The sequence below is a fragment of the Etheostoma cragini genome, chromosome 5, assembly GCF_013103735.1.
Source record: "Etheostoma cragini isolate CJK2018 chromosome 5, CSU_Ecrag_1.0, whole genome shotgun sequence".
In the NCBI taxonomy this organism is placed as follows: Eukaryota; Metazoa; Chordata; class Actinopteri; order Perciformes; family Percidae; genus Etheostoma; species Etheostoma cragini.
This window is the reverse complement of record NC_048411.1, coordinates 1,883,980-1,911,362: the sequence shown is the minus strand read 5'-3', so window position 1 is coordinate 1,911,362 and position 27,383 is coordinate 1,883,980. Positions and strand designations below refer to the sequence as shown.

Sequence of the window (27,383 nt, the reverse complement as noted above, 5' to 3'; positions counted from 1 at the left end):
ATATAGACCTTAGTGGTCCCTAATACTGTATCTGAAGTCTCTTTTATATAGACCTTAGTGGTCTCTAATACTGTATCTAAAGTCTCTTTATATAGAGCTTAGTGGTACCCTAAAACTGTATCTGAAGTCTCTTTATATAGACCTTAGTGGTCCCTAATACTGTATCTGAAGTCTCTTTTATATAGACCTTAGTGGTCCCCTAACACTGTATCTGAAGTCTCTTTTATATAGACCTTAGTGGTCCCCTAATACTGGATCTGAAGTCTCTTTTATATAGACCTTAGTGGTCCCCTAATACTGTATCTGAAGTCTCTTTTATATAGACCTTAGTGGTCCCCTAATACTGTATCTGAGTCTCTTTTATATAGACCTTAGTGGTCCCCTAATACTGTATCTGAGTCTCTTTTATATAGACCTTAGTGGTCCCCTAATACTGTATCTGAGTCTCTTTTATATAGACCTTAGTGGTCCTCTGATACTGTATCTGAGTCTCTTTTATATAGACCTTAGTGGTCCTCTGATACTGTAATAATGTTTAATGAAGCTTTGCCTTGTTTGACACACCATGTCTTGTTTGCGTTCAGACACTATATAATGTTTTGTTTTAATTTGGCTATAAAACGTTCATCAGAAACATGTGATGTATTATTGCCTGGACACGGAGATCAAGAAGTGTATGATCACAAGGCTGCAGAATCTAGTCCCAGTCTGTGAAAAGAGCACTAAATCCATACCCCATTTAAAACCAAAAACAATCACTTCATCAAACCCCCAACACTCTCTTCCCTTTTGTCTTACTTAGGTCCCTTTTTCTAGTTGATTAAAAGAAAAGGAATTTCCTTAAACCCCTTCAATCCAGACGCACTCTCAGCTGACTTTATTAATTAGCAAGCTCCCTTTTTGCTCACGCTCCTCCTCCCGTTCCACTCTTGTTTAATTTTTCCGGGCGTGAAAAGAGCTCGGAACAAAGCAGCGTGGATGAAATGAATTGTTATCCCCGCTAAAGCCCTCAGAAATCTCTCTTGGCCGTCACATTTCCTCTCAGTGTGTCTGCCTATCCCCATTGTTCTGTGACACTGTGTGATGTGAACGCCACTGGCAGCCATCTCCTGCACTCCAGCACTCACTCTATCACAGCAGTAGTTCACTTATTAATATATAAAATGTATTTTAAAAGGGGCATTAAGGCTGCTCGCTGGGTGTCCACTGGGCCTCTTTCATAAAACATTGTTATTCATAATTCCTTTCATTGCCACTATATAACATAGCTCTCCAAACATCACAATCATCTTGACTCTGTCCTTTCATGTTGGGATTAAGCGTGTCTAAAGTCGTTGTCTTTTGTGTGACTCCCCATGGCCGAGGCCCCGAGATGCCCTGTGGCTAAACTGACTGTACTGTAATGACGGAGGAGAAAAGGAAAGATTAAGTGGAGTTAGGCAATAAGACAGATGAAGTAGATCAAAAGTATCAAACAGGAAGTAAGGGCAGCTTGTGCAGAAGGAGACTCGAGAGGGATCATTACGATGTGCAATGCGAATATTAGGTGAAGAAACCTCAAACACAACGACAGAAAAAGACAGACGCGGTGCAGTTTAAGGGTCTCTAAAGTTACTGTATCACAGTACAATTGTCAAATTGTAGGCATGTCTTCTTGATCCCCCGCCCCTCCCCACCCCCGAATATACTGTGAAAAACCCCGGTCTCAAGAGACAACACAGGGGTCGGGCAGCTAGTGGATCAAGGTGAGAGACCTACAATTTGAGACACAACTGAACTTGCGCTGAAACCATGCAGAAACTCATAGTACACCTTTAAGATGTTGCGTATGAAAGTCATGGTTGACTTTTGGTTTCAAGCAACCGCCTCTGGGCGGACTTTATCACAGGCCTGGGTTGAACCAGGGAATTTGTGTATTCACCACGACAAGGATCTTCACTGACTGTCTCTGTGGTGTCGGCAGGTTAAGTTTACACTTTGGGGCGGCCTATAGCTCACTGAGTAAGTGTGCTCGCCGCATGTTGGTTCAGTCCTGCAGCGGCCTGGGTTCGAATCCAGCCTGCCGCCTTTGATGCCCCATCCCCATCTCTCTCTCTCTCCCCCTTTCACATGTCTATCCACTGTCTCTATCTAATAAAGGGGAAAAAACCTGCAAAAATAGTCTTTAAAAAAAAAATCTTCACATGTTTCTGTGGGGTCAGGGTGTTGCTAGCACAGGTCAAAGCCGTCCCTCAAGAGTCTCCCTAGTAAGGAGGCAAAGAGGAGTAGTGATGTTTTATATTTATATATATATGTTTCATCAGGGACGCTGGAGCACATAAACTACTCTTTTTAACACAGCAGGGGTCACAGACAATTTCTCCAAAACCATTTCAAAATAATGCCAACTGTTGTGAAATGAAAGCCAAATGTGATAGCAGTGTAATTGTTTGAATTGTGTTCGTATGCTAAAACCAATTATTATTTTCAGCAGATGAATGCACTGCTCTGTAATTTCATTTTGGGTTGGTGCAAATTTACAACGTGCCCTGTTTCACTGGGAAGCTGGGGGCGGCCGGTGCAAAACGAATGTCATAAACCGCCAGGTGGACAGGAGAGTCCCCCGCTGGAAGCCATTAAATTAACAAGGGCGACATTTGCATTTGCAAGTCTTGAATAAAGATGAAGACATTAGGAAAATATACAGCACCCTAAAATAAAGAGTTAAACGCTATGTCGGGGGCCATGTTGCATTGGTCTTAAGAGAACCATCCAGCATTCTGTCCCTGAAATCTGGGCAAGACACAGCAAACTCAACAAGTCTCATTTAGTGCATGCTAACCACATGCATACTGACATTTCTATGTTGGATCAAAATCGTCGTCCAAGCTACGTACATTTAGAAGTAAATATCTGGTTCTTTCATATTTATCCTAATAGGAACTAAACCCTGTTGGTGAATTGTGGTGGAGAAGCTTTACAGTCGTTATTGACTAGCAAAAGGTTAAATAAGTGTGCCATACTCGTTTGACCTGGTCTGAGTCAGCAGGAAGTTGTTGTAAATTCCAATATTCCTCAACACCACAATTTAACGGCACAGTTTATGATTTCTGGCACACCTTGTATTGAAACTCTGCTTCTATTTTGGCACAGTAGAATCCAAAGAGATGCCATAAAGAAAAAACACTGTGCGCTTGATGAAAATGCCAGTTCCCAGGAAAAAGTCTGACTGTACATTGTGTGCCTGCATAAAAATAGAGCCCATCAACTGCAGCAGGGATTAAACTGGCAAACATTGCAGTTACAAGTCTTTCAAACATCACACAGTCCTGCCAGAGGGAAACAGGTGTAAAGCGGTAGTTGGAAGGAGAATGTACATGACAGAAAAGGAGAAGAAACAGAAGGTGGACATACTTTTTCGGCCTGTAGTCGGGGATGCTCCTGTCCAGGGAGATGCGGTCACTGAGCTGAGCGTTGTAGCCGTACTCCTCGTATTTCCCTTCGGCATCATGGCTGTCCTCTCCCAGAGTGGCAGCAGCTCCCCCCTGGCCAAGGCCTCCGGGTCCCTCAACTAGCCCCATGGGCTTCGCCAAACCTGCCCAGCAAATTACATAACAGAGAGACGATCATACAGATGTACATTGCCATGGGTAGAGCCACATACACACAGAACAGGGAGAGACAGGTGAGAAGAGAGGCTTTGTGGAGGGGCAGCTGATTGACATTCCCTATCAGTGTGAGGAGTCTGGAGTATGGCAGCTCCGAGACCCAGCGGGGCTCATCCACAGGGCATCATTACACTGTCTGTCACTGAAAACGTTGCTAAACATCCACATGGACACAGGTGTCACAGAAGCTGAGCGATACAGTGGTGCAAAGGTACAGAGAATTCATAGTGCACAACTGTAAGCAGGGGTGGGAGTAATTATGTGTACTCTCGTTACTGTAAATAAGTCAAGGTGTAATATTACTTTTACTTAAGTGCTTTTTTTACATCAGGTATACCTTAATAGTCTGGCTATCACCATGCAAAGCTCAATAGTTTTGAGATTGAGCATTGTTCTGGGGAGTCTAATCCGTATTTTCTCTGCACAAGAGGTGTGATCAACGCGTGTAGTTCAAATGACTCTGTACGCAATTGGATAGTCCTTCAACCAATCAGACCAACGATCCAGGTGACGTAGAGGCGACAGCGGCATCAACGGGTGGCTGCTATGTTGAACGCCAAAATGAAGCTGCTTGGCTTCTTTATTGCCATCGTGTTAAACCCGCCAATAGCGTGCCAGGTAGATAAGCCAGTTTGTGATTGCTTCCCGCAAAATTGTGAACTGAAGCACGAGAATTAAACATGCAGGTTTCCAGACCGAGCTGCAGGGAGAAATCAAATCACCTTCAGAGCGGGCAGTGCTTACCCAGTCTTTTTTTCTCCGCCTTTTTCAATATTTAACAGAACAGCTGCCGAAGAGAGACAGGAAATCATCCCAGGTCAGATTTGAATCCTGGACCTCTACATCAAGGCAAAAACCTCTCACATACACGTGCACCTGCTCTACCACTAAACCAACCCGGCCACCCAGTCTAGTACTTCGGTGAATTAGTAAGCAGCAAAGTTGCGTGAAACTGTCCCGATAAACTGTGTGAGAAAGGAGATCAAGAGAGTCGCCAAACCCAGCAGCTGTGACAGAGAGGAAGCCGCTGCAGGAAACAGAGCTCCATGTTCAGAGAGGAGACACACACACACAAAACATACAAGTTCTAATTTCAGACCCTCCTCCATTTTCGTCTGCATAGGTCGTCTGTGCAAGCAGCTTATTATGACCCATATTTACATTTATTGTCGGGCCAGCAAACAACTGATAAGGCGAAAAGTTCCCATAGGAAACCTTTTTATCCACCAGTGGTGAAGTAGGTAATACAAAACTTTCAAGTTAATTGTCTTGCGTCTAAGGCTGTCTATTTTTCTGACCTGACTGTATTTCCAGAGACAAAATGTTAAACATGTGAACTGTTGGATTAAAACAAGTAAACCACCCTATATAGCGTTGGCCCCTAATGACTCAGGCTAATCAAATAAGCATTATGGAAGCAGTGTGTTGCAACACTGTGACCATGAAGTGGTTATTCAAACAGTGCTTGTGCCATGCACGTCCTTTTTATCTCCCAAAGAATCCCTGAAGAGAGGCCAGATTGCAGACAGTGTCTGTGTGCTTAATGGTGAAGAGCCATTCAGTCATTGGACAGCCCCATCACGTTAGGCTTCTTTGGACTAATAAAACTAAGTTCTGTACCAGATTTTATGTGTCGGACTTAAAATACCCCTCTGCTCTCATTAAAATGACTCATGACTGTGATTTAACAAGCCGTCGCTTTGGTTTCGTGACTGTGACATTTTCAAACAGGGAAGGAGAAAAATTTGGTCCAGTGCCAAAAAGAAATCTTGGCTGATGGAAGAAAAAATAAAGTCTGTTCACTGATTTAGACCTCTAAAGGAGTGTACGGCCATTTTCAGGGTGGGGAGGAGGGGCTGAAACCTATGTATTTAATTCATTTTTCAAAGCAAGAGCCTCCCCTTTGACTTTAGAAATAACACATCCTCCTCCCTCATTTCTCAACTCACAAGTGATTTTTGAACTTAACATGTTTTTGGGAAATCATTTTACATAGCCCAAATTACATATAAACAGTCAAAATAGGAACAGACAGGATTGGTTGTGTTATGTTGAAAGTTGCAAAAAGTTAATAAAGGTTGTAAAAAAAAAAGAAGAAATTGCGGAAATAGAAACACATTAGCAAATATAATGTATGTTTTATTATTCTGAGTATTTCAGCTGCTCTGGATTTTGTATTGACATCTATGGTTTCCCACAACTGATGTATTAGTTCTCCTTGAAAATAAAGCCCTGAGACCGGGACATGTCCTCTGTATGTGGGAAAACAAACCTTTATCATCCATAGCACACACAAAAAAAGACAGGTTTTTAGACTATTTTGATGTACTAAACTACATATTAGTTCTTTTGAGATCATCATGAAAAGAAATACATAAAATGTAATATCATGGAAGGATTGAATTAAAATTTCCGCAAATGGGAAAATACATAACCCGGCCCACCAAAATAAAAGACTATTGTCAGCTTTATTCATTTTTGTGTCTGCCAACTTGACTATTGTTTGACTATTTTAAAATTCCACAAAACTGAAGGATAATGTCACATAATTGTTATGCGAGCCAAGCTTGCAGTGTGGCCTCCACAGAAAAATCGAGCTGCGTCTGTTCTCCATATCAACAGATGGACACACAGACAGTAAGTAAACAGCGCATACCAATGAAGAGCTCAGCTCTCAGCTTCACCCCTCCAGGAACTGCGGAGTAATCACCATTTTTGGATGGCCTCAAATCCTCGGGTGCTACTGAAGATTTGTAATTGGAGCTGAATGGTTTCAAACTGGCTTCTCCCGCGAGAGGGATTTAGCCCTGCACCAGCCAAGGTGGTGGCATTTTGACAAGTATGGGTGAGGTTCACGTCACGGACCACCATCTGGCATAGCGGCCCATGTTACACAATAACACAGATACCCTGTACCCTAGAGCCGAAGACTCAAGTCTGGAGGGCCTCTTTGTCTCCGCGTGAGTCTTAGAAGCAGGACCATGCCTGCCAGCGTTGTTTTCTGGTCGCTGCATCATTTTACTTCCCCCTGCCTTTCACTTCCTCTCTCTGATCGGAAGGAAATTCTATTAAAGGGTGAGAGACCGAGAAGTCAGATCCACTATTGTCTGCCTAAAGCACCTAAACGTACGTTAAAGAGTCTTCAGAAGCAATCTCTTGATGGAGGGTTTGTATTTGCAATGTATTTTTTTATAGCTGCCGGCCCAATTTGATGACGAGTGGGAGGTTATTTGAGTTGGTGACATTGCACTGCCTTTGTTTTCTCCATTTGGTCTTTTCATCTTGTGATCTTTGTGCGGAAGAAAGCAGAATTAAACATGCATACATTTGTCAAGAGCAAAATGCTTCTTATTAACAGTCATTTATGCACTTTCTGCCCACTCAAAGCTCAAGCTACACATCTTCACATGATCTAGGAGTGATCTCCTGCGGGTCAGTTCTGGAACATTATTCTCTCTGCTCTGATTAATGATACTGTACCCGTTACTGACAACGTTTTAATTCTGAACGATCACTCAGCCCTTCAGCTCTCTAAAACTCAAACACGGACAAACATGGACTTACAGAGGCCAAGAGAATGATGAAACCAACTCATGACTTGTCTATTCATACATGAACCCTTTCCTTTCTGGATGTCATCTACATGGGATAAGGCATGGATACCCAACCCGACGGGCCGGGCCGGGTTGGGACAGATATCTAGAAATTGTGGTCAGGTTTGAGTCAGACTCGGTTACATCAGCACGATAAGGCATTTGTTGTAAAATGGTGCAGCGGCTCCTTTAAAAGAGCTCAGTGTGTGTGTGTGTGTGTGAGTGTGAGTGGTAAGATAGAGAAAGAGGAAGCAGTCGTGTAGATGCGACCGGAGCCGAGTTGGTGGAATAAGTTTTGTACACAGTGTGTGTGGTGCAGACTTAAAGCCGAGCTCATTCATTGGCTCACCATAAACAGGATTTTAACCCCAAGGTTATTCATTTCATAACGTCGGCCCTGGAGATAACAAGTCTCCCCTGCTTTTCTAACCCCGGTCGGAAACACATAACATTAACACTGTTACAACTTGTGCAATATTAATCATGTAATGGTAGACGGTGCATTTCGTTTTGTCTAGAGAAACAAAGGTTTGTTGAATGTTGTGCGATTCAGTGCGAAAATGAATGGAAACACCTTAAAATGTCCAAAGTCAGTTCAATATATCAATTTCATTGAAAAACAGCATGTGACGTTATTACACACAGGTTTTTATTCACTTTAAAGCTGTTGGATGGAAACACACTTTCACCAGATTCATTCACATGAGTTTTTTTTTACCAAACTTCAGATAATTTGATTGACACGTGGATGGAAACTTGGCTAACATCTGTCTCTGTGTCTTGATTGTGAGCTGGAGACATTGTTCGGGCTGTTGTGTTCATGTTGTGTGTCCCTCCTCCCCGTCTTTCCTCTCTGTGTTTTGGTGTAGATTGTAGAAAAGATGCAGTGTGCCTTCATCGGTATGTGTAGTGTACTTTTCTACATACTGTCATTTAGATCAATGTCTATCAATCGCTAAAAAATCCACAACAAAAAACACAAAATCCTTCTTCTACACAGCAACATTTTGCTTTCCAAAAATGGAATGGATGCTTTTAATACATTTCTTGAAAGGAAGAATTGGGCCTGGTACATCTGTGGGCAGGGCATAACACTGTGGAGATTAAGAGCTCTATTCCCACGGCGACTGCATCAGTTAAATATGTATGTTCACATGATCCTGTGAGGCACTTTGTATAAAAGCATCCAGCATGTTGGCTGTTATGTTCTGGTCCAAAAAAGATGACAATGACTAAAGGCCCATGCTGCTCATGGTTGTAGTGCTGTGACTAAGATAGCTCCAAATGCAAAGCCATTCTCCGAAAGAGCACCTTTCATCACCTCACAGTCTGCTTCTTCCACGCGTGCTTCTTTCCCATCCAAGGCATGATGGGGATCCTCGCGAAGTCAGGTGCCAATCTGAATCTCATTGTGCGTGAGTCTACATCTGTCTCAGTGCTCCTTCCTCACACCCATTTGTCCAAATCCCTCTGACATGATACATGAAACCCATAACATCTATGAATTATACAGCAATCTTCAGAATGTGTCTGATTTGGCCTTTAAAAGACAGAGTCTTAAATTCAGAGACGGGCCCATTTTTGATGAATGATTTAAGAGCAAGAGTGGATATACGCGCGTCCAAAGTTCTGAATATTGATGGGGTGGGGAGGTTGGGAGATTTCTTCCAGAAGAGGAAAATAACTCGATCTAGAGAGGATTACAGCTTTCAAAAGCCAAAACAAATCTATTAAATATTAAGAGATGGGAGAGGAGCTGCATTAATTCTCGCTCTGCCACTCATAACAGCAGCCAGCATGTCAGGAAGATAACAACTCTGATTTGAAAATTGGTAGCATGAGACCCCCAAATTTTCTCTAAACAATGGATTGTGATCCTTGTGCAAAATGTAAGCCCTGTGAGAGCACAACAAATATGGAGCTGCTATCTGTATCTGTTCATTTTACACACATTAGCTGAATTCTGTTGTTGGAAATTATCTACTCCCTCCCTTTTCCCAAGTCCAATTATTCTCCTCACATGTGTACAAGTTAAGCTGTTCACAGACGTCCAAAACAACATCATGTTTGAAATATGGACCCCAATTATTCAAATTAAACAGTAGTATGCTGTTGTGCCACGTTGCTTAAAAAGAATTAAGCATAAGGGAGGATATCAACAAAAACAAAGTTTTACAAAGAAAATGAGTAAGCCACTGACAAAATGAGTCTCACTTGGTCATGCACTTTTAAGATGGTCCCCAAATTCAGTTCATTATCCTGTATATATACTGTCAAGAGGTTCTTTGTCTTTGTGCCAGGCTTAAATATTGCATCATGAGGTGGATATTGCATCCGTGAAGAATTAGTCAAACTTTATCCTGCATCGCACAACAAATGTTGTACAATTGATTATCATTATTATGCATTAAAATGCCAAATATCAACTGTATATTTCTTCTACATCAACACAGGCCTATTAAGGCGTGCTGCTTCTGTGACAGAACTGCCTTTGAACAAAAAAGGCGAGAACCAGTTCTAACCTTTTTGTGTGATTTCTGTGCCAAATTATGTCTGAAATAGGATCTGGTTATAGGTCAATTTAGCAGAGGAAAAAACATTACTGCATAAATTCTACTGCTATTTGCATCTATTGAGAATGCATAATCGGTTCATATCTGAATAATGAATTTGTATTTGGTTGCATCCTTAGTACTGTGTAACGGTGCGGTGTAAACATTTCCAAACACACTGTTCCATTTTGTCGAAATTCTCACAAAAAAATAAAACATGGATAAACAATCAGAGGCAATTAAAAGCCATCATCAATTATCCGGGCTGGCATGCGGGCCCCTTTGTCCCTCCTTCATTGGGTGTTATCATTAAATGTTGGTAATGTAATCACTGCATGACTGTAGGCCAACAGTGTAAAGATGAATGCTCACTCCATCTGAGATTGCCATTATTGTCTGTGGCTGACTGCTGATTGTCAGGTTAGCTGCTGAATTCATTATCATGATTCCTCCTGGCTGAGCCGAACTGATTCCTATCTGACTCTGAAACTGTTTTGGCGACCAGAGCCTCATCTGCATATCATTATAGGAATATATATTTCATCAGGCTTTCGCCACGCTTCTCTGCATCCGCCTCCATTACACAGCGCACAACAACATATAGGCGCGCACCGTGATGTGTATCATTGAGATACAGTCAGAGCATCAAGTGTGTGTCAGCCTGGAAGAGAGAGCGTGTGACATTTCTCATTTCTCGTCAAGTCTTCGCCCCAGCAGGCTTAGCATATAAACAGCGTTGGTTTCTTTGCCATAATTGGGCATTATAGATAAGAAGCATATCTCGTGCTGCAGCTGGGCCTCTGAGACTGCCATCCCGTCAGCACCTATGCACTGGGAGAAGGCCGGGAGTGACATGCATGGCTGATGACAACAGCCTCACTAGGACAGTGAGCAGAGGGACAACAGCCGAGCTCAAGCTATGACACATCCATCCAGGAGTGAACTAAGTAGTAGCAGATACTCTTGCTCATAGCAATTTCTGTTTATTAAGAAGCTAATCTTATAGAGCATGTCTGCTTCGAGTGATAAAAAAGTAGAAAAAGAGATTAAAGGCAATGAAATGAAGGTCAGGTAGTTTCATCTGAGTCTAATCATGTTTGCAGTCCACCTGACCATGAGACCATCAGACTGAAAATTATACACAATGTTTTTTTGTTATTTATTAGATGTTTTTTGTACTAGCCTATTATTATCTTAGTCTTGCAATAGAACATTTGTCATACCCATCCTCCCCCAAAGGAGATTGTCCAATCATAGGTGTTAGCTCAGTCAGTAGGGAGTTGGCTTGGGAGCCTTGGGGTTATATAAATTGTATATATACACACAGTATAAATATAACCCTATAAAAGCCATATAAAAAATTATATTTCTCAATTGCACAAATCCCTCATTACTCACACATAACCCTCATGTTGTCCTCGGGTCCAATTTGACCCAATTTCAGTTTTTTCACCACAAAAAAAGGGCCTTTGAAAAAACCTGAAAATGTCAACATTAGAAATATCAAATAAGTTTGGAAAAAACATTAAAAAAAAGCACCCAAAACATTAAAAAAGTGACAGAAATGTCAGAAAAAGCGATAACTTTTTAACGGGAAGGTTAAAACAAGGGTTAAGAGAATCCAGTTATTTAACTATTGCAATTACAGGAAACACACTTTTTAAGATGCACAATCTCCACCTCCAACATTTTAAAAAGACAATGAACAGAATTCTGCACACAATATGACAGTATAAGTTATCAGAACATAAAATAAATATCCACTATAATATAGTAATTCTGCAAAAGTCTGCAATTTTGTGGGTTTTTTTTGCTCAAAGGGGGTCTCGCCCTGGGTGTAATTCAATGTAAAACCGCCACTGATGGCTGATCCTGTTTGTTGTTAGAGTTCATTTAGGCCAGTCAGACTCAGCGGGCTTTAGCAGGTAAGTAGTGGCGAGAAGGTATTTGCTTCTTCTAATGCACTACTTAGGGTCAAATCGCAGTTTGTTAACAGGCTTAACCCCCCCTCATCTGATAAGCCAATGACGGTGGCTTCCACAGAAGAACAGTGCTGCTGATAACCATCATGTTGCTCATTTCTGGCCAAAATGGGCCGCTGATAAAGCTTGACCATTGTTTTCTTGTTGGGAGCCTGGTGACCATTCATCAGGCAACTATAAAAAAGGAATTTAGCAACTTGTTTATGTCCTTCAAATCTAATTGAACCTTGCTGCAGCTTCCATGGCATGCCATTGGTAGGCAATAAACAACAGAGGAAATGGGCAATTGCTTCATAACGCTCCCGGACATGGTAATAGTTATTGGCGCGCTGAGTCCTCCTCTCAACATAGTTATTCCCAATGGCCACAGAACACAATTCTGGTCGGTGCATGATTTAGAAAAATGGCTAGCTAGGATATGATTAAGTACGCCATTAAAGATCTCAAGACAAATTATGAAGGGACTGTGACAGGCCGCAAACGTCACCAGCCTGTGGTCAGTCCTGGGTACACATTGCGAATGTCAAAGAAAAAATACATACCTGCAATTAATACCTTTTACTGTTTCACACTTGTATTGGGTGGAAAGAGAAATGTGCCTGTAGAGTGTGTTTGCAAGTTGTAAATTTGAATTTATCAGGCTCAGGTTGAACAATGAATTCAGCTATTTGTATTGTGAAGCTCAATTGGAAATGTAGTTCAGCCTGACACCGAATGGAATTATTACGGAATCTATTGAATTAATTTACCTGGGTTCCAGATGGTTTATTCGCTTGCATTCCTAAGTTAACTGGAAAGGCAGGCAACTGTGCCAGCTTTGCACTTAGTTCATTGCTTGTTCCTCTCTTTGGGCCATTATTGACTCTCACACTCCCCACTTGTGTCCCAGCTATACTTGGACTTAACCGTGCTTCAAGAGGTTTTTTTTGAGAATAATCTTTGAAGATGATATGACGTAACCTAACATGAAACAATTGACTCTAAACGCAACTCTTTTGACTGTGTACATGGAGCCGTGGAGGAGGTGGATTCCCTTCAACCAACGCTCAAGAAAAGAAAAGTCAAATACTTTGTAAGGGTCATGGGAAATTTTTCAAGGGACTACTTTTGCGTTATCTCACAATATGTTATGCGTTACCTCACAAAGCTTTTCTTCTTCCATTCCGTCTGAGCCATGTGTCTATTTCCCCTCAGCTGCCGGGCCCGATGAATCAGTTCATTGCATTTTACTTTGAGCTGGGAAATATGCTGATATAGACCTACAGCTCAATGGGCAGTCATGTCATATCTCATAATCAATAGCCTATTTGTTAATGTATAAAAAAGAGAATGTGCAATGTCAGAGGTTTGCATGATGTGGAGATGAACAACCCCAGAATCAACAGAGAATCTGAAGCCCCTAGTAGTGTTAAAAAGAGAGAAAGTTAATTCAGGGACAAAAGCGTAAAAATACAGCTTGCACTGTGGTTACGATCAACCATAGCTACAACCCTTCCAGTCACCTATATGTTCATTTTCTACCTGTAATGATCTATGTTCTCCCACAGTGTGGGACGAATCCATTTAATCACTCCGATCGCCATCAACATTTACATCAAGGTCTGATTCTTGCATATGGGCTGTAAGTGGCATGTAGTAGTGACCAGAGGTGACCTGATGTGGTTTGACTTAGTTTCTAGAGGTTTTCTTCTAAAGAGCAACAACTGAAACATAAGAGAGTGAAACTGAAACAAAGGCCAAATGAATGTACTGTCTTCTGAGATCTCAAGGTTTTGTCTGACTTAAGGCTGTACCTGATTTGGCATTACATTCTTATAATAACAGTCTGCTGTCTAATTAAGCTATATGTCCAGGTTGGAAAAAGTGGTATCTACAATTTGTTAGAATGTCATCTACTGTAACACGTCTGGGATCTAATAGCATTGTATTTGATTTCACAATAGATAAAATGGGGTCTTATGATAATTTATAAGTATTAGGAAATTATCTTAGATGGTGTCTATATAGGTTGTATCTGTATATGTTTGTTTACTTTCTGATAAAGATCATATGTAGTTAACTTGATACAACCATAGAAATAAAATGGACAGAAGCTGCGACTTAGCAAAACATGAGTGGAGCCTCTATTAAGCTCCGAGGAGAGCTGCAGATTCTCTGGTTATTCGATCTGTGTTGGTTCATCATCACATGCGACAGACGCCCTTTATCTTTTCATGCATTTAAGAAACAGGTATTGATTACAGTACAGATTTAGATAACCAGTTGAGCAGTATATCAGTATTCCCAACTCAAAGTAAAATTCAACGGCTGATCCATGTTGTGGCATTGTGCTGGGCAGCTGAGTGAGAATACACCCATGTCTCGGGAATGGAAGAAGAAAAGTATTCAAGGTAAGACAAAAGTAGTCCCCGGAAAAAAATCTTGCCGTGACCCTTCCGGGGCTCCGTAAACTTAAACAAATATAAAAACTCTGCAAAGTCACATTTTAAAGTCAACCTACTCAAAATTGGCATGGGCCAAATAGATGCTATGCATATACAATTTCAGCTAGGACGACCCATTGCATAATCTTAGATAAGTCGTTCTTTTTCTTCCAATCCTGAAAGGCTTTTGCAGACAAAGTGTAATACTGTGTGGGGTTGCATTGTCTCTACAAGAGGCAGAGAGGATGCATTGTCCTGTTTGAGAGGCAATGCATGCTGGCTGGACGCCAGATGCCAAGCATAATGCAGAGTGACAGAGTGACCCTCAAATAGCTGCCGAAGCTCTGGAGTAATAACAAGATCATGCAGAAACAGTCCACTTTCGCACTGGTTTGGGGGCCAAAAGCTGTGAAACATCTTAAGCTACTGACTGTTGAGCAAGATTTCAAATGGACTGCCAGGAAAAGGTTTTCTAGATCTTTCTAACATTCCATCCAGTTAGAATGAGATACAGTATATTCAACAATAAAAGGGCCATCTCTACAGCCGAGTTCTCCAGCACTGGGCAACTCACAACGTTCTAGATTAGTAAATAGCATTAAAGGTAAGAAGGAAATATGTGTTTTTGATTTGGAGGTGATTTGTCCCTTTAAAACCGTATGAAGATAGCTGTAGTATGGACATGTGCAATTAATTACCGGTGCCGGTGCACCCATTTGTAACCATCTAAACAACTGCTATGGTTGGGTTTAAATCAATCTCGTGCCAACAATAGTGACAAGTAATGCATTTTTATAAAAAGCAGCTGATTTAACACATGAGACTCCAGGATTAATCTTAGCCTGACTGTTGGCCTGCTCTGGACCAGGCTAGCCGCAAAGAATAAATCTCCATGGTTACGTGGCTGTCAACCTAGTTTCGTGTAACCAAGTAAAAGCTAGATTCTTCCAGGTTAACTTGAATATCCCGGCTTAATCCCTTCTCCTGGTTTCATGCAACAGGCCCTGGGAGTTTATGCTCCTGTTGTCAGACCTTCCCCTGTGGAGATTGGTCTGGTAATGCGAAACTAAGATATCTGTGACCTCTACTGGTGACCAGCATTAATACATCAACACATGCAGAACCCCCTCCTACACAGTCCCCATCCCTAACAGTCCCAATTCAGCCAGAACTGTAGTAGCATGCTATTTACCCAGATAATAAAGTCACACTTTCCCAAGGAGAACAGCAAGCTAGTGAATAGAAATCAACATTAATGATAGATCAATCAGTAACAACACGCTCAGGAGTAACATCCCACCATGTTGATTTTTCTTTATTTTGGCTTTGGGACAAGAGGTTTATGTTTTTGTAGTCACTGGTTCAAAACTACGTCCCTCATTCATTCAAACAGGATAAAAGAACTCCTTAAGACTAAAACACTCTTTTACAAGAGTGTCCTTGCAAGGGGCAGCAGCGCGGTTTCACATAGACACAGAGACACTTCCAGGTAAATACATAGACTCGCTTTTACTCATCATATTCAAAAAACAATGTCATCATATGCATAACATAATAGGTCGGAGATCTAACAACCACTGAGTCATTGCTACTGATCAACAAGCTAATCAACCCTTCCAGCACATGGATTAGGATCTGTTTGTGCTGTGTTGTAGTACAGCACTTCTGTGGCTTTCTCAAACAAAACCAATGATATTGAAGAATGCCACCACAGCAGTGAGAGAAACTGTTTTTTTGCGGTCCCAATGAGCCTCAACATCCTGTGAGTGAGCACGGTGTTACTGTTAGAGTTATTGGTTTGAGTTAAATTCTTTGAAATTTTTTTCATTTCCTATTTTATTTTGAAGGGTTTCTCTTCCCCCTATTGTTTACTTCCTGTTGTTTATTTTCCCACTTTTGGGATTACCTGTCCCCGCCCTAACGTGTTGCACCTGGGTCTCATTGTCTCCCCTGTCTTGTCTATTTAAGTTTAGTCTTCCCCTTACCCCAGTGGGAGATCATCGGTGTCCTGTTGTTCTGAGTTCCTGTTGTTTTTCCTGGATTTGGACCATTGCCTGTAATTTTGGACTTCCCTTTGCCTGCCGATGTGGACACTGTTCCTGTAAGTTTAATAAAAGGTCCCATGGCATGTTAGGAGTTTTTTTTTACATTATTATGAGTTCCCCCAGCCTGCCTATGGCCCCCCGGTGACTAGAAATGGTGATAGGTGTAAACCGAGCCCTGGGTTTCCTGCTCTGCCTTTAAAAATAAAAGCTCAGATGGGCCGAGCTGGAATCTTCCCCTTATGACGTAAGGGGAAAGGTTACCTCTGCTTTGCCCGCCCATTGCTCAAACGAGCAAAGTGGCAGTTGGTCAAGGCCATCGTGGGCATCCTCGTTTGTTATCACTACCAAAGATATAAGTACTTCAGTCCTTGTTTTTATAACGCGTGTACTTTTTAATGTAGTTTGTGTATCTTTAATGTGTAAATATTACAAGAAGTTGATTTAAACGGCCTAGGGCGTACTATACTTTTAATTCCACGTGTTTGTTCATTTGAAGAGATTCATGTCCATTATTTGTGATTTGTTTCACAAAACCAATCCATTTTTATTTAAAATAAATGACAAAATCAGTTGCACTTTTGATAAGAGGACACTTGTTGTTTTGCAAAATTTATAAAATGAAAGTAATATTTTTCAGGCATTTGTCTGCAGCTGACTCTGTCAGAAAATCATTAAATCTCTTAGTTATTAAACTGTGATGTAACTACTGTCTCTTTATTCATCATGAGTTATAAACTTGGAATAGCACATGGAAACTGTATCCAGGCCAGTCTTCTCAAGCATCCGTATGACTGAAGTCTTGAACATCAGTTGTTGTTGTGTAGCTCTCCCACAGGAGACGAGGGACATGAATAAGACAGCCATATGTAACCTGATTTTAAAGGTTGCTGTTCTGCTGAGGACACCAAATCTGCTCCACAGACTAATGGCCGTGTAATGAAATACAAGTCTGTCATTCCGTTATAGAGCCATTACATTAGACTCTCCTTCAAAACTCAGACAGCTTGTTAAATCTGATGTGTTTCACCAGCAGTGCTTCCAGTCAAATGAGCTGCAGCTGACACACAGAGTGGGATTCTATGCAGAACTACGGACATCAACACTTAATGCATAAGTTTATGTGAAGTTTACAACCAGTCAATTATGGGTTAGGGGTCTGGTAGACTGTTAAAGTTACAGCCCAGTAAAGTCTATCAACACAGACGGCTGTCTACGTCAGCAAATGGACCAAGTACTGTGTTGCACTGAAATGCATCACCCTGCTTCATTAGCTACTTAACAAGTAGGGTTAGTGCTTTGGAGGGGTTGACAGGCTTTATCAAAGAAATGAAGCTAAGGGCTAACAGGAAAATATGCATGAGTCATGCTTCACAGCAGTGGATGCAGCCTGTACACCTTTGGGATTCTGTCCCTGTCAGTTTGGCCATAACAATAGACTGGTAATAATAATGCATACTTTATTAATCCCACAAGGGAAAATTACAGTTTACACACAGGCCTGAATTACACACACGCTCAGTACCTATACATGCACTAAATGGAGAAGTGTCAGGGTGGGGGGGGGGGCTGCCCATGGAAAGGCACCCCAAGCAGTTGGGGGTTCAGTGCCTTGCTCAAGAGCACATTGGCAATGCCCAGGAGGAGAACTGGCATATTTATGGTCCCATACTTTGGACTTGAACCGGCGGACTTCAACCCAACTCCCTAAGGGCTAAGCTACTGCCCCCCCCCCCTCCACCTAATTCATAAAGTGTTTAGTGCACAGCGGCCATTATTTGCTTCTTTATGATGATCCCGTCCCACTAAAACACAGATTTTGCTATTAACATAATCAATCCGGTTCCTACCGTTCAGCTGATTGTAGACCACATCCTCCAACCTCTCCAGCCTCTGGAGAATAGACTGCCTGTCCACCAAGTTGGAAACTTTACCATTCCTGGCTCGCAGCCTCTGGTCAGACACACGCCCCAACTGGATGAGCTCCTCGGATCGGTCCTGGATCCTGCAGTAGACCGAGAACAGGATAATCCCGACAAACACAAAAATGTTGACGGTCAGCAAAGTTTTGATTTTGCGTGCCACAGCCATGAAAGAGAAGGTGGTCCGGCTGACACAGTCAAGCCCAGCAGCTGTCCATGTGTGGTGGCCTGCTCTACCACCTTGCCGTGTGTTTCAGGAGGAGGGTTTTCTGCACGGGGTGGGGGGGGGGAGATAGAAGGTCAACTCGTGGAGACCCGAGGAGCTGACGGATCCGTTCAGCACCACGGACAGCTCTCGAAGCTGCGCTCACTTCTTAGCGGGGCATCGCTTCATAGGGAGCCCGAGGTGGGGACGGCTGCTGGCGGCCACGGCGCTCGGCTCCCGCCGGGGAGCGGTGCTTCTTCTTATGGAGAAACAGGCGCTCTGTCGTCGTTCGGGCTACATATCACACGCGACACATGCCGCCAGGGAAGGCATTTATCCTCTCCAACAGCCCACGGCACTTGCAAACCGCCTTCCCTTCGCAACGTGATAAGTAGCCAGTTCCTTAGCCCCAATATGTCTCGTCCATCTTACAGGAGACGCACTGCAATAACCGCTCGCATCGAAGCATCCTCCTGCTACATCTCCCTTTCCAAGTGCGTTGTGCTCACTCGATCCGTCCCGTCTAACCCCAAGGAGCTTATGTCCAGAGAATGTGTGCTAGTTTCTAAAACAAGACGGCGTTGCTCTCCCTTTTTTTCTCCTCTCTTTTCCCCTCAGTCGCTCTGTTTTTTTTGTGTTTCGTCAGTCCATTGTTGTTTCCCTCGTCGGTGCAGGGTAGGAGGATGAGTTGAGAGCAGATTTGCCCTCAGATGCGGCGGGAGAGATGCAGCCGGGCTCTTGCATGATGTCTCTCTCCTCCCAGCCCCTCCGCTCTCTGCCAGGGGAGGAAGAGCCGAGCCGCCGCTGCGTCCTGACGTCCACAGGCTCGATCATGAATATTCACGAGCTGTGTTGGGCTCTCAGGATCAAATAAACAGCACGCCTCTGGAAGGGGCTAATACTTCCACTCCGTATAGCAGTCTTCTCACCGCGTCAGCAAGTCAACTGTGAAAACGCATGTGTGCATGTGTGAACAGATTCTTGCTATTTGATCCGTAATGCGAAGGTTAACAATTACCCATCTCACCTCTGACGCCACTGCAAGCCGTAGGGCTTCCCAACCGTGCTGCATATAGGATTTATTTGTTATGCAACCGGCCCTGGTTCCATACATGCATGGTCTACCCCTGGAGTGTAGGGAACAAACCATCATTGCATTGATCGCATGCTTGGAGGGAGCTTCAACTCCATCACATGAGTACTTACTAACATAACCTATTTTTAATATCCAAAGCCATTGGGAAAAGAGGACTATCTGTGTTCAACTTTTCAACAGAACATCCACCTCCCATGCAGCTTTTTGGCCCTGGACTGGTCTCTGGAAAGAACAGCAGAAACCCCCACAGCTAAAAGCATATATCTTTTAACCTTCCTGTTGTCCTCTGGTCCAATTTGACCCCTTTAAAAAGTGTCTGTATCTGAAATATGGGTTTCTTTAACCAAATTACCACAAAAAATAGATTGGATTTCATTCAACGCTCTTGGAAAATACAATTGATAACTTTCATTCCTCTGATCTTAACTATTAGTAAAAAAAACAAAACATAATTTCTGTTTTTTTTCACTCAAATATTAGGTATAATTCTATATCAATAAGGGTTATTGACAAAGAAGTAATGTAAAACTAGTGGTAGTAAGGTGGTGTCATTGAAAACAAAAATACAGTCTAAAAAATGGATGAAAATGTCAAGTTTTTGTCCGGAGGACAACACAAGGGTTGAGGACATGGGAAGTGTTAGACCTCAGCAGTGCAGCAATGAGCCCAGCCATCGGCAGCCACATCAAATCACTTCCTCCTCACAACTCAACATACTGTAACCTCCCTCCTGCCATTGCAAACTCCTCATCTCCAATTCCAAATAGCTCTAGTAAATCACATACAAAGAGACAGCTCCCTGTGTACTTTTACTTGAATAGGCAAACCCAGACGTGGCACAGGCTTCCCAGAGCACTTTGATGCCACTTTACACCAACCAGAGTGCCTCAATTGTTTGCTGCTCCACTCTAATCAGACAGTGGTTGAAACTGTAACAAAAAAACTTTAAAGATTGCACAGTTCTTTGTCAGAGGACGTCTGTCCGAACATGAGTATTCCCTCTTCAAATGCCCTGCTGGTTGACGTCTTCAAGATGAAATCAGTTCTGCTTTCCTGGGAGCGGATTTAAGAGGGTTTTTTTTGTTGTTTTTTTTTAAATCCTCTTAGAAATCAGTTTCTGAGCTGTAGAGAAGTGGTGCGCTGTGGCGTTGAGTGTGCTCTATGAAGTGCATGACCTCATCATTTATCATTTATTATCAAGACCCACATTACCATGCTCAGAAGTACTGAGAGCTGCTGTGGTCCACATCTTCATCGTGCAATCCTACATAGGGTTAAATGTGTTGTTTTTATGTTGAATCATACAAAAAACACCATATTGGTCATTCTATTCGGTGTTGCGATGTCCTATCATCAACCCTTTACTATTTTAATGATTGTAGCTCATGTGCTTTTTATCCAGCCCTGCAGGATTCCTGTGGCACATGAGCCCTGTCACAAAAGGTGTCGATTTAACACAAGGTCTGCAGAAAGACTCAGACTGTTGGGAAATTACGGTTAAAGCCACCTCAGCCACCATGCAGGCCTCAGCACAGCTGCTTTTACAGCAGCTACAGTACGACTGCCGCCTACGCTCCTCTACAAGACTCTCTAAAGACTTCTGTTTTCTGCATTCATCACCCTGCAGCAGGCCCCCGTGACTGCAGACAGTGGCACTCAAGTGTTTTAACCACATTAACCTGGGTCACTGCCAGCTGCACCTTAGTCATTCCACTCAGTGTTTCTATATGAGCCACTTGAACATGTTCAGTGGGAGGACGCGGCTGGATGGAGCGGTGTGCATCTGAACTGCTGTGATAGCCACAGCCATGTTCTCAACAGCTCTGTGCTCACAGGAAACGTAAAGTAGCTTCCACAGTGACTATCCTTCAAAACAGTGGATGTCAGTCAAAATGTGTGTATGAATCAGTTTGATGTTCTGTATTTAGTAGTGTGTTAATGATGTCAACAAATGCATCGGAAGTATTTTCTTTTTGTATCATGATTCCATTTTCCCATCCCTTTCTGTTGTTATTGTTTCTTATTGTTGAAAGAAAGAAACAAAGGCAAGATAACCCCGAAACACTCTTTTAGCTTCTTAGCCTAGAGGAAACTTACAGTGTGAGTAGTTTACAAACCAAGTACATCCATCTTCTCAGCAGTTGAATTGGGTAAACCAATCAGAGGCAGAGTAAGGCAGGACATGCATGCATATATTGTCATGCTACTGGATGCCTACAATTTTCTTTGGGATCAATAAAATATCTATCTATCTATCTATATATCTATGCATGCATAGTTGGATGGATGGATGGATAGATAGATAGATAGATAGATAGATAGATAGATAGATATTTTAGTCATCCCAAAGAAAATTTTAGGCATCCAGTAGCATGACAACTATAACACAACGAACACACATACACATATATATTACACATACATAAGAATAAAAATATAAATCAGTCACAGATATGCAATGACCATGACAAGGTGAGATTCTACTGTGGACTCTCTGTAATGGTGATGGTGCAAAAGTGAACAGTGCGTGGCTTGAACAGTGCAAAAGATCATGATAAAATATTAACTATGACTATAAAATATAAACATAACAACCTATAAACTGACTGATTAAATAAGAATAAGAGTATGTGACAGGGAAGTTACAAGATGTAGATGTTATGACCACAGTCCAGATTGTGGAGGAGGGCTTTTGTAGCTGATGAGACAGTTAACACTATACTATCCTGATGAATTTAAATATGCGTCCTGCACCTTGGCCTACTGTACAAGCTGGCAAACATCCTTCGTGGAAAAAGTGCTAATTTAATTTTGCAGAATAGATAGCAAATGAGCTAGTCAGCTAGCACATTTGGCATTATAAAAACGTACAGACAAATGTCTAGATGGGTTTCTTTACATGCTAAATATCCTGGTCTATAGTCTTCAATTCTAAAGACCCTGACCAGACTCACTCCTCATGTCTAAACCTAAACCAGCCAATGAAGGAATTGAATAATAGCCAATCAGAGACAGAGTAGGGAAGGTCATGCCTTAGCCATCCTGGGAAATGAAAATTTGCATATGGGACAAGACATGGGTCCGTCTCTTTTTGGGTCATCATGTTTCAGAATATTGTACCAACCAAAAGAAAATGAAAAACAAATTCAGTACATCTCCATTTTTATTATTGAATTAATAATTTATAAAGCTGGTGAACTTGTCAGCAAACAGTTTACACATAGCAGACATGGGGCAAAAGTAGCATTTATTTGGAGTCATGTTTCAGGAGATTTGATGAGTGTAGGTCACAATCAAAAAATATTGATAAGTGCAGTTTTAATATGTGATATGACATAATCTCAAAGATGGTATTGACTACTGTAAATGCCAAGGTAAGTGCTCTGTGGGGGACCGTTGCGTTTGCTACACTCCAGGGATTTTAGTACACTGTGCATTCTCTTCCACTGAAGCTGCTCTTCCCTATTTGGTTCACAAGAGGCCAACATGGCCGGGCAGAGTGAACGTGTTCAGACAAGATGCCATTAAGCAAGGACAGCCAGAAGGCAACAGATCACACACACATCCCCGGCATTGCAGGAATACATTTAACAGCAGAGTGCAAGCTCAAAAGGACTTCTCTTTAGCATTTTGTTGTGTTTGGGATTCTTTGGGCGTGTTAGTAAAGTCCATTAGTGGGAGCAAGTAGCTCAGTCAGTAGGGAGTTGGGTTGCTGGTTCAAGTCCCCACAGGAACCAAAGTATGGTGGTGGACTGGTAGCTGGAGAGGTGCCAGTTCACCAAGGTGCCCCTGAGCATGGCACAGAACCCCATCCGCTCTGGGTGCCTTTCCATTTAGTACATGTATAGGACCTGAGCATGTGTGTGTAATTCAGGCCTGTGTGTAATAACAACAGAGTGTTCATTGTAATTTCCCCATGCAGGATTAATAAAGTATACATTATCATTAACATTTCATCCAGATTTCAACCAACCACAAGCCAGCTTTTGTGCCCTTGCCTTTCTTATAGAGTAGAATAGAACATGTACCACTGGATGTGTTGATAGAATTTAATGAGACATAGACCTTGTGATGTCTGTAAAAGTAAAATTTGTCGGAATTTCAGCAAAATACGTCTTGCTACCACAACGGAAAATATGCAATATTAAAAAAAAAGAAAAAATGTAAACGTATCCATCATTAAACACATGCAAGGTTGTTTTGTCCTTAGAGAAAGAATTGTAGCCTCTGTTTGTTTTTCACACTGCCTAATATGGCATAAACACCAACGATCTAACTCACCACATGCCACATCAAGGTCGGTGTGTGACCACTGTGATAAGGAAAGAAACCAGCAACTGACACAAATCTGATGGGGCAGGAAGAGCAGTACTGACCTAGCTGAGCAAATCACCCACGTTAGTCCCTAATCAGCTGAAACGCAGACTCGCTGTGACGCTTTCAGAATAAAGCACCCACACCAAGAAGCTCGTTGGTCACTAATGTAGTGCTGTCTGCTAGCCTGACAGAGCTAAGTTCATACATTATCACTTTGCCCCCCCTCCCAGGCAAACAGCTAAGTCCCAGTTCTGTCTTCGTTAACTTAGCTCATTCACATTCCACCTCCAGCCACCTCTCAGTGCTCTGCTACGGGAGCTGTTGATTTGCCTCATGTCTTAACTGAATTAGAATAATAACCCCGCAGAATGGAATATGTGGTGTTCCGCCCTGGGCATGTTTTTAGTTTTTGTACAACATAGAAGGAAACAACAATGGGGGCCAGCATCTGAACGGTTATCAGAGCTGGGGCCTCATTAAGACACAATGTGCTTCTTGACCTTGGTGTGCTTTTTGTACCCATAATGCATCCGTCAGTGGCATCACAATCACAAATGCAAAGTGATTTTTTTTCTCAAGTGGGGACACGGCCACTATTGATGTTAATGAGACAGAGACGGAGACAGTAGCAGCATGGGTTGGGTACACATGGTGTCTCACACAACAGCGGCTGGATTTATCAGTGTAAGAACTATCAAACATTAAGCATGGGACTGAGTGCTTCAAATATAAAATGTCACAATGAATGATTAGATTTATCAATATGTACGTAAGCCTGGATTCTGAATGTGTTTGTTTTAATGGAGATGAGCTCTCCAGACGCCCCAAATGTTTCTTGATTTATGGCAGAAGCAATTACATCTTGCCAGTATACCCATGCTTGATGGGCGAATCGGTGCAGGTAATTAAAAAGAATAATGAAACAGGGAGCTGAGGGAATGAATCCCTGCATCTAAAAAATCTAATCAAAGATAAATGGACTATCCATATTATCTAGTCATTATGCCAAAAAGATTATTGTTTTAAATCCCTGTGTGCCCAGCTATGGACTCCTTCTCAAAGAAAAGCCATTACTCTGCTGACACCTCTGACTTGTTTGCAGACTGATTGATAATCCGTGGCTTCTAAGCTTTCCGCCAGTTTATGTTTTCAATTTCTGGGAGAGACAATGGATGCAGATATTTCATACTGAGAAGGAAAAACAGCTATTGATGGATTTACAAAAGCATTCTGAAATTTGATTTTTAAAATGCACCCAAAAGCACACATTTGAGCTCAGCCAAATATGAGAGGCCGCCAGTCTGTCCTACACACACATCCTAATCTTGCATATTCACCACTACACTCAGACACACACACTATTATAATCCTGTTACATGTGTGTATGAGAGAGTGTAGTCATGTACAGTGTGTGAGAGGGTATAGTAGTGTGTGTGATAGAGTATAGTAGTGTGTGTGTATGAGTATAATGGTGAATATGCAGGATCATGATGGTGTGTGTAAGACAAAAGTATGAACTATTTCCTAACCGGCCTCTCATAGACAAAGGCACACACTCTCACACTCGCGCACACACACACACACACACACACACACACACACACACACACACACACACACACACACACACACACACACACACACACACGGAGCTCTATGCATTGGCTAATTCAATTGGCACAGTAACCTTCTGAGACCATGACACTCGTCCACGAGTTAAGTCATTTTTTAACCATAACAGCTACTGACTCACCAAAAGTTGCCTCCAAAACCTGACGAGTTAGCTTACGGAGGTCTCTTCCGGGTCTTTCTAGCCTCTTCAGGTGATTTTCTATTGGGCCTGGAACTTCCAGCCTCTTTCGGGGTCGTTGGGCTTTAAATCCAAACTGTTACATCCAAGATTGATCCACTTTATGTCCATAATTCATCGCGTTTTGGCTCATTTCTGCCGCTAGCTCGCGGCTCCCGTCTCTCCTCTCTCTTGTTTAGGGAAACACAGGGCCCAGTATGCCCATATATGGGAGATAACGTCACCCCTCTTGTATGGAAGGCCAGAGGGGACAAAAAGGCCAATTGGCTGAATAGAAGGCCAAGAGGAGCACATATTTGACGCGCATTTGCTTGTATAGCATTGCTGTGGGTGTAATATCATAAAATATGACATTATTATGTTATTATTGGCATAAGTAAATGTCATGAGAGCAAAAGCGTCTTGACTTTCTTTGAAAAAATGTATGTATTTTGTCAACTGTATAAGTTATAATGATTATTTCTTCACAGTGTGACTCCCAAGACATATGAGAAGTGTTTTGGAAAGGAAAATGGCTTATTTATTACTTATCTGTCTGTGATATTAATACATATCTGGAAGATTCATGTTCCGTTTTATTTATTTATTTATCTTTAAGCGCCTACAACCATTTTTAACATGCAAGTGACCTCACTGCAACCCAAATATTCTAATAACCCAGTTTGTCCTAAAAAAAATGATGTTCATATCTTGACTGTAGACAACAGGGTTGATGTTTTACAAGCTTTTTTATAAAATAAATCCAGACGGACGATAAACTGTAAAAACGGCCTCAGGACTCAGAGGGCATTGAGCAGGATTTCCATACTGTCAACGCTGAACCCTTTAAAGTGGAATCAGCTGTAATTACAAGCCTCTGATCAGTTCTCTACTCTGTTTGGTACTCCCATAGCATACCGCTGCTGCAGAGACAAAAACAAAACCTGAATCCTCCTGGAATTTTGAAAATTTGTTTAGCAGTTTTTGTCCATTGCTTACACACTAAAAACAAATGGTCAGACCAAAGCCTCAACACCTAAATGTCTTGTAGCGTACCTCAAACACAGTGTAACCATATGTTAAACACATTGTCAACATTGCACTTTAACACATTAAATGTGAAACAAAACACCTTTTCGTATATTAAAGACTTTGTTCAAAAAGAAATCTCCTGCTATCATTGGGGAAACACTTGTAGACGCTTACTGAACATGTACAACTGAAAAGAATTACACAGAAAACAGAACACCAATCAGTCCGAGCCTTAGCACTGACAGGCCCCAGGTGAGCCCTTTAGAGGCAATGAGGGTCAGAGCAAGACGAGGACAAAGAGGGAGAGGACTTGGAGGGGGAAGAGGACGAGGACAAACACGAGGACCAGTGTGGAGACGTGTGTTAGATGGTATCAGGGCTACTCTGGTGGACTGGGTGATAATTCATAGCCTGTCCATGAGGGAGGCTGGGCAGAGAGTCTGTAATGAGATAAAATCCGAGGAGACCGAACGTATTTCCTTTGAGTCAATATTCATGAAATTCCAATGAATTTTATTAGTCTTCTTGTTCTTTTTTTTCATTCTACTGCATATTTCATTCTATATATCACTTTCTTTGCATAAAAGCGTGTGGATGGAAACACAGTTAGAATAGTTGCTGTATGTGTTTTCTGTAACACTATTCAATGTTTTCTGTTACATAGAGTTCCGGAGGGATTATATCTCCAACCTGGCCTGGGAACGACAGGGGCTCCCCCAGTCGGAGCTGGTTAATGTGTGAAAAGGGAAGTTTGGGTCCCCTGCTGGAGCTGCTGCCCCCATG

At 42.1% G+C, this 27,383-nt stretch overlaps 1 protein-coding gene and 1 long non-coding RNA gene across 2 annotated transcripts in view; one reads left to right on the top strand and one right to left on the bottom strand.

Annotated features, from left to right (window-relative positions):
- galnt9 (polypeptide N-acetylgalactosaminyltransferase 9) overlaps nt 1-19,261 on the bottom strand; it is a 90,898-nt gene extending 71,637 nt beyond the window's left edge. Inside the window, exons 1-2 of the mRNA XM_034872415.1 lie at nt 18,090-19,261; nt 3,394-3,574 (exon numbers count right to left, since the gene is read on the bottom strand). Coding sequence (XP_034728306.1) covers nt 3,394-3,574; nt 18,090-18,330 — 422 coding nt within the window. The 5' untranslated portion in view covers nt 18,331-19,261. The remainder of the gene's footprint in view (nt 1-3,393; nt 3,575-18,089) is intronic.
- LOC117945136 lies at nt 7,303-23,982 on the top strand. Its single transcript, XR_004656738.1, has 3 exons — nt 7,303-7,553; nt 21,109-21,122; nt 23,971-23,982. It is a non-coding gene; the product is annotated as an uncharacterized LOC117945136 (long non-coding RNA).
- The last annotated feature ends 3,401 nt before the right edge of the window (nt 23,983-27,383 follow it).